Raw genomic sequence first — 16,466 nt, forward strand, 5'->3', positions numbered from 1 at the left:
ATGTTTATTTTCACAATGTTTTTTAAGCAAACAGGACGTTGATAGTTTGGGTCATGTCCCAGCTTTAAAAATTATATATATAAGTATAAATTTTTACATTAATCCTCTTCGAAAGAATATTTTAAGTAGCTAATTTTCTCTCGTGCTATAGATTATATAAAAAACATAATCTGTAATATGATTTAGATTGTTTGTAGCCGATATAGTAATCGGGTTACTCAGTGGTACAGCATAAACATTGCTGGACTGTTTTATTTCTTTCTTATTTAACAAAAAATCTTTTAATTAAAATATTTATCCTTTGGACTTCGCTTTAAACTTAAATTAAAAATTAATTTAGTTAAAATGCCTAGAAAATGAAAAGCTGTCAATGCAGTGGATGTAACTGATATTTAAAAAAAAAAAAATGACAAGAATGCAAAATTTATGGAAATATAACAATCAAAAAAATATTATTAATTTCCTTGTGGTGAGCACTGGAAATAAGAAAATTAGGGAGAAAAGTAAGCAAAAATGGGAAGTGGAATTTGGCAGTCAGAAATACCAAGGTGTTTTGAAAAGTTGGATGGCATTAATTTTGAAGGATAAAAGAAAAGCTTGGATTTTACTTTTCACATGTGCTGTTTTCAGGGCGGTCCATTTGGAACGGATTTTGTCCCTTTCAACTCAAGGATTTTTACTCGGTCTTAGAAGATTTATTGCTCGTAGAGGGAGGCCATCGATAATTTATAGCGATAAGGGAAGCAATTTTGTCGGAACCAATAATCTCTTGAGATCGATTAATTGGGATACCACTGAGATAGAAGCCGCCACAAACAAGATCGATTGGAAGTCCAGTCCACCCGCAGCACCATGGTGTTGTGGCTTTTGGGAACGACTTGTTCAAATGATTAAGAAGCTTTTGCGTCAAGTCCTAGGCCAGTCATGTCTGAATTATGAAGAATTGATGAGTGTGCTGTGCGACTGCGAAGCAACTGTGAATGCCAGACCACTCACTTATGTGTCAGAGGACTCTGATGATCTCATCCCTTTGACACCGTCCTTGTTTTTAGGTGAAATTCCAGTCTTTGGAGTTCCTGACTCGGATCATCTTGATAAAGTTAATTTCAACAAGAGACTGAGACGTTTGCAGAATTTACGAGAGCTCTTGAGAAAGATTTAGAAATGAATATGTCGGCCTGCTAGTGCAACGTCCATCTACAGTGCCGATTTCTCAACAGATAAAAATCGGGGATATAGTTCTTATCGAATGTGATGACAAACGTAAGGTGTTGTGGCCTCTAGCAAACGTAACTGAACTATATCCCGGAAAAGATGGCAACATTCGAGTAGTTCGTGTCAAAATCATGTCTGGAGAATTAGTTCGACCAATCCAAAGAATGTTCCCTATCGAAATACCTTCATCTTTGGAGTCAGATGAGACAAATGAAATTGAGACGCAGAGTGAAGACCGTTTAGTCTCAAAATTACCAAAGAATAATTCAGCTGCAGATTTATCAAAGGACATTAAGACTGTCGTGACTAGAAGTGGACGACAAATCAAAATTCCATCTAGATTTCTAACCTGAACACTACTTGAGTTATTTTGAAGAAAAAATTTAAGAACTTAATTTTTTCTTTTATTTACTATTTAGCCTTAATATTTGTATGGACAGTATTTTTTATATTTTATTTTGATTAAGTATATGTCATCAATCAAAAGGTGGGAGTATTGTTAGAACCCAGCCTCATTTGTTATTTTTCTTTTCATAGTTTGTCACTGCAAGAGTGGCAACCGTGTGATCTTTGTTGTAGTTTCTTGTAGTTCTGCGGATTTTGAAAATAAAAATGACGTTTTGGAACTTTATATGTAAAGTTATTTTATTTTAAGTTTATTAGGAGAACGGGTAGTTCTTGCAAATCTCGAACACACACCTCGCTTCAATAAATTAGCATAACAAGAATAAATTTCAAGGAATACCATGTACACAGCATTCTGTTTAAATTTAAAAAACATCTACGAATTGCACAATCGAGGCATTGCGCACAAATCACCCAAATAAACTAAACGACAAACAATTCAAAAAGAACAATAAAAAAAGAAATTCATAGTAAAAAAAAAAACAATGAACATAACATTCTACAAAGCAAAAACAGTAAAATAAAATTTCGCCAGTCACACAAGGTCTCTGAACAAAAGTGCCACGATTTTGCTATATCCCATGTCTTTCTGAGATTCAAAATTTCGAAAGTAACGATAAAAACTTTCTAAGTTTAACGATTAACAAAAGTCTAATGATTGCTGTTTCCCTACTACCAATTAAGCGCAACAGGAGGTCGAGGGAACGACAGTACAGAATATTCCGTCCTCAACGATTTCGAGGCGGAGAATGTAAGGCAGTAAAAATCGTTTGAAACGCTTTTGGATACATCAAGAGCTGGCAAAATGTTCTGTATGTGACGATTTGGAAAGCCATCTTTCAATACGGAAAAATCCGTCGTAATGCTGAGAGGGTTAAAGGCTCAAATTTAAAATTATATTCAGAAAACTTAAACGCAGACTTTTTTAGAAATAATATATAATTACAATGAGCCCTTCCCAGAAATACTGGGATCTCCCTAAGACGACCAGTGTTTCTGAGACCAGAAATAAACGTAGGCTTTAATAATTCTAGAAGATGACTACATCTACATAAGTTTAAAAAGATATGGTGGAATCCTGAGTGGTTGACTTGAAAAAATTCTTAGATTTAACTTTAAGTATAGAAATTTCTTATAAGCGCTTTAAAAAGTATTACTTAATTTTGTGGATAAATTTTATCCGAAAATTTGTTAGTTATTGACTGAAATTTTATAACATACAGTTGAAGCATCTTCCTAAGACAAACACCTCTTAATTGATCAGTATAGGTATGAAACTTTGGCATTAACTTTCATCTTTCTAAGCTGACCGGTTTCAAAGAAGGATAAAACATTTCGAACCGTAAATGGCCGCCTTGAACTTAGCTTTCCCATTTAGGTATATTTTCTTTAGTAAGCATTTAATTTTTCAATTCCTTTATAAGTTGAAATTTTTCTTGTTCTTTCTTAACACATAGTGAATCATTTCGTGGCAACGTTCTCTGTAAGTGACCACTAGTCAGTTTAGGATGAAAGATTATTCGACACTGCTGGCCAAGCAAATACAGAAGAGATATTTATTGCACGTAAACAGAATGGCATGGAAACAAAATGATTAATTTTGTACGCATTTTGGAAGTATACAACGTTGCGAAATTAGTAGAAACAACTGCCGCCTAGCAGCTAAAACGGCCCTTACACGGTTAGGCATGGAGTCGAACTATGCATGAATGACAGAAGCGGGCAACTTATTTCACGCTCCTTCAAGTTTATGCCACATTTCATCAACCGTATTAGCTGGTAGGCCAGCCTCTCGGCAATCCACGACCGGATGTTTTTAGTGGGTGACAAATCTGGAGACCGTGCAGGCCAGGGTAGCAATCGGATACGCTGTGTGTCGGCGTATCCGATTGCTACCGTGCGTTTGAGGATATAGCGCCCATATAATCCAGCATTTTGCCTGAAACAGGGCGTTTGAGGGCCTCGAAGATAGAGTACAACCACTGGACGTAAGATGTCAGAAATATACCCATCTGCGTTCACATTACCGTCGATCCGAACTAGAGATGTGCGTGTCGTGTACCCAATAGCTACCCAAACCATCACACAAGGTGTAGGTTCCATATGCCGTTATCGAATGCAAGCAGGCGACGTGCGGTCTCCTTGGACACTCCAGACACGTATACGGCAATCAGAATACTGCACGTAGAACCGGGACTCGTTTGGAAAGGCGACATTGCGCCACTCCCGTAACCAGCATTATCATTTGGCACACCAGAGTCACCATCTCTCTCCATCCTGCATTGTGAAGGGAAGATGAAGTAATAGTCACCGTACTGATAGTCCACAAACATCGACGCACCTCACGAGCGCTGATACTGGCCATGCTGAAAACATGTCCATTTCCTGACTAAGGGTCCTATCTCTAGTAGCTCTATTACTTATGAAATAAATGTCACTTCTGCACGAAACTTCATTTTCCGCTCACGGAACATGAGCTGGTCAGACTCGGTCTCCTCTCTGCTGTCGAGTGGAAAGAGAAGATTTCACGACATCGACTCAACGGGTGCACAGACTAGACCCCTAAGAACATAAAGTGGATTAGAGTTTCAGAAAAGAGTGCTTCTTTTTACTCTGCATCTGGTGAAGACCATCAGTAAAACAAAATGAGTCGTGTGGACAAAATAAGACGAATGGCGACAAAGAAAGTGGGTTTCTAGAGGTTAGAATAGCAGTGTAATTTAAGTAATTTAATATTCGATTTCTGTTCTAACCTTCATGATTACAAAAGTGTTTCTGCGCACGTCTAGGATTTTCACTGTGTCACAACTATCCGAAGTCAGACAAGTAGATACAGCGGTAAAAGGTGTTTATGTTGGGTTGCATTGTTGGCTAACAGCAAGCTTCGCCTTCCTTTTCTGTTGTTATTTTGAATTTTCGAATGGCAGCAAGACCTTTGTAAACATTAAACAAACTTTGCGAAAACGTTGGCAGTATATTCTGAACAAAAGGAAAATTTAGTGGTAGCTGATTATAAATGTTACTAACAAGTACATTTCCGACTCTTTTTTTTTTTTTTTTTTTTCACATAGTATGCATTAGTTAGAGAATGATTAAAATTCCATTTCGTTATATGTCTAAATTTCGGCAAAAATTTGAGTGTAACTTACATAACTTTACATCATGGTTTCCCGGTCACATGTATAAAGGTATGTGCCAAAATTGCATAAAATAAGAACATAAGTATTGGTTGTTAGTAAAGTGATCTATCTGCCTAATTTCATTCAGAGTGAGAAGTCAAATTTCGTTGCATTTAATCAATAAATACAGTGTCTCAAAAAAGTGTTCGCACACTTTAAGAATTTATGTAAAATCCTAGTATACGGTGCAGCCTTGGCGCGATTTTGAAAATTATCGCCAACACTAAAAATGATCCAAAGAACGTCTATGTATATATACTATACACTATATACTATGTGTGTATATACATAGTATATACACTATATAATGTATAACTATATATATTCTTTGAATGACCCGTTTACTACTCATCGTATATGTCCCGTTTTTACTGCTTATCATAAAGTCGCCAAAAGTAGCTAAATCCCGTGTGCACCTGATACTAGGATTAAACGAGAATGTGCAAGAAATTTTGCAAAATTTAATCGTACACTGAAACATTTTATAAAACTAAATTAATGCATTAAATTCATTATTTAATTGTAGCCATCCCAGTATGTGGTTTTTATTTGATGGACTGAAGATTTAGCCCATCAACATTTGTTATTAGGTAATGTAGATACAGGATGTGAAGTAAAAGAAAATATGAAAACTTACATTTGGTAATCGCAAATCATGTAAGAACCTATGATGAAGTCTATGATAAAATTAAATGTTTTACGTAATTTATATAAAATAATCATTTCTATTTGCTTATTCTTCTAAATGTTTATATTATAAAATGTGTAACTTATATTTATTATTGCCATGTTTGGTTGATCTTTGGATTAAGGTAACTTGGCGATTTTTTGGCAAAAATTTGCCGATCAACTCTGCTACAGCAACCCTATTATTTTTTTTTCGCCACCATTTTGTCTTCACGAAGTAAAAACATTTTTCTTTTCTTTTTATCTTCTGAACACTAGCCGAATTACACTTATGCTAGAAATTTTATCTAACAAAACTGCTTAATCATGACAAATATTCACTGCAGAATTGGGAAAAAGTGCACAATACCATACTCCTTACGCGTTTTTCAAAATAACACATACACATAAACCATGTACACGTCGACTTATTTTTACTTAAAAAAACATCCTAAAATTACACAAAAATGGCATTGTGCACACTCTTCACTATATCCATGTACACTGCTTTTTTCTCATAAATTAGAAAAATTTCATGAAAATACATGACAATTTTCTGAATCTTTAAACCCGGTAAAAAGAACATATATGAAATTACCTGATCACGAAAAAGTATATACCCTTTCCAAATATGAATATTTTCACATATAAAATAAATAAAATATCCAAAAACTTTTACCTCTAAATCATCTATTATATTATAAACGTCACCAACAAATTCATACCGCAAGCATTACAAATACTTAGTGTCAAATATTTAAATTATTTCCATGAACGTTTACTTCAACTAAAACGTATACCAAATTCCTACAAACATAAAATTCACAAAATAACTATCATTTAATCAAAATATAATTAAATTCAAAAACACTACTTAAAATATAAATAAGCACATACATTAAATTAATAAAAATTAGCTTACAATCCTAATTACTTTAAACTAAATCATTGCTAATAACAATTTTCACAATAATACCAAATTACTTTACATCCACCTTACATTTAGAACAATGCATAAAAATAATATCCTCAAATAATTAAAAATACTAACTTACCTAATCTTCTTTAGAATCTTGATAACATGTCCGATAAACTTTTCTTATTTCTTCCGCTAAATAAAAAGCAAGCGTATGTGCGCCTGTTTCAGGATCTTTAAAATCATACTTATAGTTCACAGCAAGGTACCAGGTAAAATAAATAACTTAATAAAACATCTTTACTTCTATCTCGCACAACCTTAAAGAAACACTTATTACTACCCCTTTCATTCCCACTAAATACCCATTTCGAATTCACTTTAGTTAGGGCCATGGGATCCAAAAATTAACGAACACTGTTTCACACAACACAGAATAAAGCCAAATACAAAATTTCCACATTTTTTCCGGATTTCCCCCCTTTTCCGATTAAAGAACCGTAATTCGTCCATTAATATCACATGACATATCCCATGATCTCTCATTTCCCTCACACAAAATAATGCGTAATCGGAACTGAGTACTGCTCACATTATTACCAAAGTCCCAGGTAGTAACCTTTATCGCCTCCAAAATGTCACCAAACTACCAGTTACTATATTCTAAAGATCAGCCGAAATTTTATGTTACAAAACTGCTGGTTGATCTTTGGATTATGGTAACTTGGCGATTTTTTGGCGACCAATTCTGCTACAGCAACCTTCTATTTTTTTTGTTCGCCGCCATTTGGTCTTCACGAAGTAAAGATATGTTTCTTTTCTTTTTATTTACTCAACACTTTTTGCAACAATCTACTAGCCGAATTACACTGATGCTAGAAATTTTATGTAACAAAACTGCTTAATCATGACAAATATTTACTGCAAAATTGGGAAAAAGTGCATAATCGCAAACTGCTTGCGCGTTTTTCAGAATAGCACATACACATAAACCATTTACACGTCGACTTATTTTTACTTAAAAAAACATCCCAGAATTGCACAAAAATGGCATTGCACACACTCTTAACTTTATCCATCTACACTGCTATTTTCTCATAAATTAAAAAAATTTGCACGAAAATGCAGGAAAATTTTCTTAATCTTTAAACTCGATAAAAAGCACATATATGAAATTACCTGATCGCGAAAAAGTACTTACCCTTTCCAAGGATGAATATTTGAACATATAAAATAAATAAAATATCCAAAAGCTTTTACTTCTAAATTATCTATTATATTATAAACGTCACTAAGGAATTTATACGCAAACATTAAAAATAGTTACAAATACTTAGTGCCAAATATTTAAATTATTTCCATACACGTATACTTCAACTGAAACGTATACCAAATTCCTACAAACATAAAATTCACAAAATAACTATCATTTAATTAAAATATCATTCAGCCATGTACACTGCTTTTTTGTCATAAATTAGAAAAATTTTACGAAAATGCATGAAAATTTTGTGAATCTTTAAATCTGGTAAAAAGAACACATATGAAATTACCTGATCGTGAAAAAGTATATACCCTTTCCAAGGATGAACATTTCCACGTATAAAATAAATAAAATATCCATAAACTTTTACCTCTAAATTATCTATTATATTATAAACATCAGCAACGAATTTATACGCAAACATTAAAAATAGTTAAAAATACTTAGTGTCAAATATTTAAATTATTTCCATACACGTTTACTTCAACTGAAACGTATACCGAATTCCTACAAACATAAAATTCACAAAATAACTATCATTTAATTAAAATATCACTAAACCATGTACACATTGACTTATTTTTACTTAAAAAAAAAATCCCAGAATTGCACAAGAATGGCATTGCGCACACTCTTCACTATATCCATGTACACTGCTTTTTTCTCATAAATTAGAAAAATTTCACGAAAATGCATGAAAATACTCAATGTATACTACACAAACGTATTCCAAAATACTACAAATATATAAATCACAAAATCACGATCATTATATTAAAATATAATTAAATTAAAAAACACTACTTAAAATATAAATAAGCACATACATTAAATTAATAAAAATAAGATTACAATCCTAATTACTTTAAACTAAATCATTGCTAATAACAATTTTCCAATAATACCACATTAATTTATTTACTCCTTACATTTAGAACAATGCATAAAAATAATATCCTCAAATGATTAAAAATACTAACTTACCTAATCTTCATTATGTGGCTGCAGTACTACTGCTAATTTCTTAATCCTAAATCCAGTAGTCAACTGGAAGTCTATTCACCAAGTAATAAGAAATTAATAAAATTTCATCTATACTCAAACTACTTTCAGCAAACCATGTACCCTTCCTTACACTTCTTTTCACAAAATGTCCATTTTCACCATATTTCTTGCACCGCCATTTAAACTTAACTGTAATATCCTTCCTTTCACTCAATCGCAACTTATTATTATTATCAGATAAACGCATTAAAAATTTAGAATTCACTTTACATAGCGCCATGCAATCCGAAAATTAATCAAGACTATTTCACACAACACAATGAAGCTTTTCCAAATTAACCCCCTTTTCCGATTAAAGAATTGTAATTCATCCATTAATGTCGTGTTTCACCGAACACAGAATATAGCTAAATACGAAATTTCCAGATTTCCCCCCTTTTCCGATTAAACAACTGTAATTCGTCCATTAATGTCACATGACATATCTCATGATCTCTCATTTCCCTCACACAAAATAATGCGTAATCAGAACTGAGTGCTTCTCACATTATTACCAAAGTCAATAATGTGTAATTGGAACTGAGTGCTTCTCACATTATTACCAAAGTCCTAGGTAGTAACCTTTATCGCCTCCAAAATGTCGCCAAACTACCAGTTACCATATTCCAAAGATCATCCAAACTGCTTAATCATGACAAATATTAACTGCAAAATTGGGAAAAAGTGCACAATCGCAAACTCCTTGCGCGTTTTTCAGAATAGCACATACAAATAAACCATTTACACGTCGACTTATTTTTACTTAAAGAAACATCCCAGAATTGCACAAAAATGGCATTGCACACACTCTTAACTTTATCTATCTACACTGCTATTTTCTCATAAATTACAAAAATTTGCACGAAAATGCAGGAAAATTTTCTTAATCTTTAAACTCGATAAAAAGCACATATATGAAATTACCTGATCGCGAAAAAGTATATACCCTTTCCAAGGATGAACATTTCCACGTATAAAATAAATAAAATATCGAAAAACTTTTACCTCTAAATTATCTATTATATTATAAATGTCGCCAACGAATTTATACCGCAAACATTAAAAATAGTTACAAATACTTAGTGTCAAATATTTAAATTATTTCCATGCACGTTTACTTCAACTGAAACGTATACCAAATTGCTACAAACACAAAATTCACAAAATAACTATCATTTAATTAAAATATGACTAAACCATGTACACATCGACTTATTTTTACTTAAAAAATCATCCCAGAATTGCACAAAAATGGCATTGCGCACACTCTTCACTATATCCTTGTTTACTGCTTTTTTCTCATAAATTGGAAAAATTTCACGGAAATGCATGAAAATACACAACATATACTACTCAAACGTATTCCAAAATACTACAAATATATAACTCACAAAATCACGATAATTATATTAAAATATAGTTAAATTAAAAAACACTACTTAAAATATAAATAAGCACATACATTAAATTAATAAAAAATTAGATTACAATCCTAATTACTTTAAACTAAATCGTTGCTAATAACAATTTTCCGATAATACCATATTAATTTATTTACTCCTTACATTTAGAACAATGCATAAAAATAATATCCTCAAATGATTAAAAATACTAACTTACCTAATCTTCTTCAGAATCTTCATTACGTGGCACGCACACTTCCCTACAGAAAGAGTTCCAATCGGCTGCAGTACTAGTGCTAATTTCTAAATCCGAAATCCAGTAGTCAACTGGCAGTCTATTCACCCAGTAATAAGAAATTAATAAAATTTCACCCATACTCAAACTACTTTCAGCAAACCACGTACCCTTCCTTACACTCCGTTTCACAAAATGTCCATTTTCACCAGATTTCTTGCACCGCCATTCAAACTTATCTGTAATATCCTTCCTTTCACACAATCTCATTTCATTCCCACATTTTGGACATTCATACTTATCCGCAATTAAACCTACACTCATACACCATTCAACCAATTCTTTTGAATTAATGAGATAAACGCATTAAAAATTTAAAATTCACTTTAGATAGCACCATGCAATCCGAAAATTAATCAACACTATTTCACACAACACACACTGAAGCTTAATACAAAATACAATCAAATGTCGTTAATTCGGACACCCATAATCCAGAATGATCTATAATCCAGACCTCAAAGCTAAAAACTTTCTGCGCATGCGCCGCGTTGACACATGCGCATAGGCGTTTACGCGTTCGCGTAAGACCTTTTACGACTGCTCATATGCTTGTGCGCAAGCGCAGAATACATTTTCGCGTGCACGTTTTATGTATAACGGATGGTATAAGCTAAAATTATCTATTTTAATCTTCAAATTGTATCAGGTTTATTATTTTTTGCAGACTGTAAGCTCAGTATTATAAAAGTAAACTTGAACTTTCGATTATGTCAAATAGAATTTCCGATTCTGGAGCTCCCAAAGAATCGTACAAAACGAAAGTATGTTTCGATGTCCATCAAACAAAAAGTGGAATTGCTGCAAAAAATGGATAAAGACATGAAGAATGTGACAGAGAGGTTAGTAAAAACGAAAAAATTTCGATTGACAAGTTAGTCGGTATTCTCGGTACAGCAATTAACGGGACTTGAACAGCGGAACTTTGTAACTGAACAAGAAATTATGTCTGTTTATGGAATTAAAGAGAAAGTATTATCACATAAAACGAAGCAACTTAAACAACTTACATTGAAAGAAATGTTTAATAAAGTAAACAAATAAATATTAAGCTTTTTTTTTTTTTGTAAATTTTGATACCCTTTAGATCATAATTGTTCTTTATTTCATAAATTACAGTTTCATATTTTTAATTTTAGAATTTCTGCATGCCATCTTATGAGATTTAAACTGATGATCTATAATCCAGAAAAATCGATAATCCGAAGTCCCGATGAGTCCGGATTAACGACTTTTGACTGTAATATAAGTACTACAGATATTTTTCCAAATTTACCCCCTTTTCCGATTAAAGAACTGTAATTCGTCCATTAATGTCACATGACATATCTCATGATCTCTCATTTCCCTCACACAAAATAATGCGTAATCGGAACTGAGTACTTCTCACATTATTACCAAAGTCCTAGGTAGTAACCTTTATCGCCTCCAAAATTTCGAAAAACTACCTGTTACCATATTCCAAAGATCAGCCTTATATTTTTTTAACAATTAAAATTGTAATAATTTTTTCACTGTATATTCTATTTCCTTTTTACTTCCTTCCTCCTCTCCTTTTCGTAATTCAAAAGTGCCCATTTGTTAGTCTTAAAATAGCAACTGAATCTACACATAAGTTATACAATTTTTGAAATATATACCACGTGTATGTTTGATAATTTAAATAATATTTCTTTAGAAAGTTCAAGTTGGTGTAAGATGTTCAAATCCATTAATTAATGTAAGGATATTTATAGGTGAATTATTTATCAGTGGGCTTATTTCCATGTGAGCATATTTCTATGTGGCCTATTTTCCCTGTGAGCTTTTTTCTATGTGGGCATATTTCTGTGTGGGCTTTTTTCTGTGAGCATTTATACCCGTGAGCATTATTCCTGTGGGCTTTTTTCCTAGAACCATTGGAATCACGTCTCATTTGCAGATGAAAGCAAATTTAACATTTTTGGTTCCGATGAGCATATAATTGTATGGAGAAAATATATGAGGAGCTTGATCCCAAGGACCTTGGTTGGAACAGTAAAGCATGTCGGTGGAGGTGTACTGGCGCGAGGGTTCATGTCAGCATCAAGATTAAATAATTAAGTATTTATTGAAGACACAATGAACCATGCTCTCTCTTTAAATATTTTAAAAGATAGTTTAAAATTTTCTGCCCATAATCTGAATACTGGAAACAACTTTACTTTTTATCAAGATAATGATCCTACGAACACGGCCCTCAATATTTGCATTTTGGGTGTCTATCGTTGTCTACAAGTTCTGAAAACACCACTTCAGTAACCAGATTTAAACACAACAGATCATATTTGGTAAGAATCGGAGGTTAGAGTATGAGAACACAACATTAAAACAAAAACCAAACTAAAAACAGTAATAAAACAAAAACCAAACTAAAAACAGTAATAATGGAGGAACATTGATTCAGACATTAATCCCCTCCCCTCCAAAAACCCCAGTTAACTGGTTGTACTATAAAATACTGACAGAAATAGTACAATATTTACTAATATATGCAGATTTTTGTAAACCATGAGAAGACTTTTGTGAGGTAACATTTCTGTTACTTTTTATTATTGATTTTACAAAAAAAAAAAAAAAAAAAAAAAAAGAAAAAGAAAAAAGTTTTAATTTGTTCATAAAATAATGATTGCAGTTTTGCTAAGAGAAATTTATACATATTATTAAAAAACTTTCATTCTAAAATATTAATTTTTATTAATGAATAATATAATATTTCACTGAAACTCTTAAGCTTGTGAACATTTTTGTGAGCCACTGTATATCATAAAAAAGAAACGTTTGCCACTGGGTGGTATATTTAATAGATTTTATAGAGACAGAGTTCATAAGAGGCATTGCAGATGTCTTCTGGCTGAATCTCTAAAATATTTTTGTTTGTTTTGAATTACCATATTTACCTGTGTGTTTCCAGTCTTTTCTTCGCTAATTTTATCGTACGAAAATCAATTATGCGAGTGATTTAATTTCCGAAGAACATTTTAAAATAAGGACGGTAAATTAAAAGTATTTATGGATAAACTATTGATAAATATCACAATACTGTCAAAAGTCTGTAATCCGGACGTCCATAATCTGGAATGATCTATAATCCGAACCTCAAAGCTACAAACTTTCTGCGCATGCTCATATGCGTTTACGCATGTGCATAATATGTTTACACATGCGTTTTTAATGTATAACGGATGGTATAAGCTAAGCTAAAATGATCTAATTGTCTATTTCAGTTAATGTTACAGATTGCGTTGTTCCTTAATCTTCTAATTGGATCCGGCTTATTATTTTTTGCAGACTGTTAGAGCAATTTTATAAAAGTAAGCTTGAACTTTCAATTATGAAAAAAGAATTTCCGATTCTGGAGCTGCCAAAGGATCTACAAAGCGAAAGCATGTTTTGATGTTCATCAAACAAAAAGTGGAATTGCTGCAAAAAATGAATAAAGGCATATCCTTTGTTTTTCTAACCATTCCAAAATCTGTTTATCAATTTCATGCTGCTCTGCGGGGAAGGGGGAAACGTCATGGCACGCAATGAACTGGAAGTTGATCTGTCAGCACTATCCTTATCTTCAGGGCAGATGTTTTTATTTTATTCGGCTTATAATTCCTTACTAAATGTAGTATTTCATCTCGATGTACTTCGTCATTCATATGATTTAAATCAATTTCCTTGTCATTATAAATATCATGAATATACATCAAATAGTTTTCTGGTTGCAATTTTCTAATTTTGACTATGGGTAATGTATGCTTTACCCATGCGCGCATTAAAAGAATTGTTTAATACAGTAAACAAATAAATATTAAGCTTTTTTTTTTGAAATTTTGATACTTTGTAGATCATGATTGCCTTTTATTTCATAAGTTATGGTTTCATATTTTTAATTTTATAATTTCTGCATGTCATCTTACCAGATTTAAACTGATAATCTATAATCCGAAAAAACTAATAATCCGGAATCGCCGAAGTCGCAACGAGTCCGGATTAAAGACTTTTGACTGTATTATTTAAAAGAAACCCTATTCTAATATGAATACATAGTAACATTAATATTACAATATCTAATAAGATATCTTTATTCATTTTTGCTTCCCTGTATCTTGTTAGTAAGATGAAAACAACTAGTACTATATAGATGAACTAATATTGAAAACATTTCAGGACCTTATGCTAAAAAGCTAGAGGGGAAATATACAAGTGATTATGTAGCTTTATTTGTATAAATTTGAACTTTTAAATTTTAGTAGAATAAATGAACAGATCTGTTCACATAAAAATGCTTCAAAACTCTTTCCCCCCCTCTTAAATAAGCACTGTTATAGTTAGTGCTTTCTAAGAATTCAACTTCCAGTGCAAGTGCTTTCTTGTAGATAGTTCCCCACTTTTTAGGGATTGAAGGAAAGGACACCTTTCTTCAATAATTAAAATTTTCTCTTATGTATCTTTTTGTTTAACTTTGAAACATAATATACAAGCAATTAACAATCTCTCCAATGTATTAATTATAATACTTATTTTCCTATGTTTATTATGTGCTCTGCCATTAGGCACTATACAGAAAGAGAGGGATGTCCTATGTGGCAATTTTTAAGAGAAACTGCCTTTTTTATGCTCATTACTAATGGTTGAAACTACGAAAAGGACCATGCAGCCAGCTCATTTGTCGGGCCTCAAACCCCTGATCAAATTATCAGTATTCGGTATTTTTTTACCACTTGGCCACTGGCGGGCCTATTGTACTTAGTAGGCATAATTCTTTTTATGCTTATTAGTATAATGATATTTAGTTGTATGTGATTTTGTAATATTTTCAGATCAAAATTAAATTAATATAATAAAAAAGGTAAATATATATTGTGGGGTATCCCTTGGTGATTTCTTGGCACCATTCCTGTTTACATTCAACACCGTCCCCAGTAAAATGTCGTACAAAACATAATGCAATAAAACACATAAATGAAACAAAAAACATAAATTGCATTTTAAATCAAATAAGTAAATAACATAACATAAGAACATGTTATTTAATCTACGCAGTACAAAAAGGAAATATCGACTTACCTTATTTAAAAACTTGTATTTCTTCGATATGTGTAACACACAGAATTCCTTAATTCTGTATACTGCCGTTGTCGTATAAATTCACAAAAGTAAAAATGAAAAATATCCTCTGGACTGTCGGTAGCATTTCTTTCAAAAATCCCTTTTTAGTACACCCCCGCATAACTTCTATAGTGTTGATATGAGCTCGAGTTTCCAAATCCTTAAATCTACACGATGTAATTTACCAAGAGGTAAACGAAGCTATTTAAATCTTCATTAACACACCAGTCAATTAATGTTTTCTTTCCCAATCGTTTGAAAGGGTACAGAAACTTCAGGTTAATTGTACCACCAGCAGGCATTTTACATTGTAAAGCACAAAATAAGCATCATACTTCCTAACCAACATCCAACACTTATATAAGCCCTTACAAATATTTTCCCATGAGTCAAAATCACAGCAATCGTGCATTACAACCAATTAAGTCATAACAAGGTTTTCATAACATTCAACTACTCAGGTTACCATAAATGAAACAACAACTTGGCCATAATCCTAGGGATACCCTAAAATATATAGACTAACCATAAAAAGAAAAGGTTAGAGTAGGGAGAAGGGTACCCCGTGAATTATTGCAAAGTTGTTGTTTCATTTATTGCCAAGTTGTTGTTTCATTTATCGCCAAGTTGTTGTTTCATTTATGGTAGCCTGAGTAGTTGAATGTTATGAAAACCCTATTATGATGTAATGGGTTGCATAACTGCGGTAAATTCGTAAGGGCTTGTGGTGTGTGTGTTGGTTGGGAAGTATATTGCTTGTTTTGTTGTTTATTAGACGGTAAAATGGCTGAATGTGGTAAGATTAATTTGAAGTTTCTGTACGATTTGGAAAGAGAGGGCAAAAGAGCATTACTTGACTGGTGTGTAAATGAAGGTTTACTTAGTAGCCATTATTAGGTGTCCTGTTTGTAGGAAGGAAATGCGTATGGTCGAACATCGCTACGGTGGATATTTTTGA

At 32.4% G+C, this 16,466-nt stretch overlaps 1 protein-coding gene across 6 annotated transcripts in view; it reads left to right on the top strand.

Moving 5' to 3' along the window:
* The first annotated feature begins 4,550 nt into the window (after window positions 1-4,550).
* The window catches only part of LOC118201509 (mitochondrial GTPase 1), a 131,376-nt gene continuing 119,460 nt past the window's right edge, over window positions 4,551-16,466 (top strand). For 2 of the 6 annotated variants that reach the window (XM_085825286.1, XM_085825284.1), the window contains exon 1: window positions 4,553-4,808. Coding sequence is in view for 5 of the 6 variants with exons in the window: in XM_085825284.1 (XP_085681410.1) it covers window positions 4,709-4,808 (100 nt within the window). In the remaining variant the exon portion in view is untranslated. Of the gene's footprint in view, window positions 4,809-16,466 lie in introns of all 6 variants that reach the window. The other 4 variants (XM_085825285.1, XM_085825289.1, XM_085825287.1 and 1 more) reach the window with 3 other exon arrangements.

Source organism: Stegodyphus dumicola, chromosome 10 (assembly GCF_044657685.1).
Source record: "Stegodyphus dumicola isolate Sdum_Otavi_A_Nest chromosome 10, ASM4465768v1".
NCBI classification, from domain to species: Eukaryota; Metazoa; Arthropoda; class Arachnida; order Araneae; family Eresidae; genus Stegodyphus; species Stegodyphus dumicola.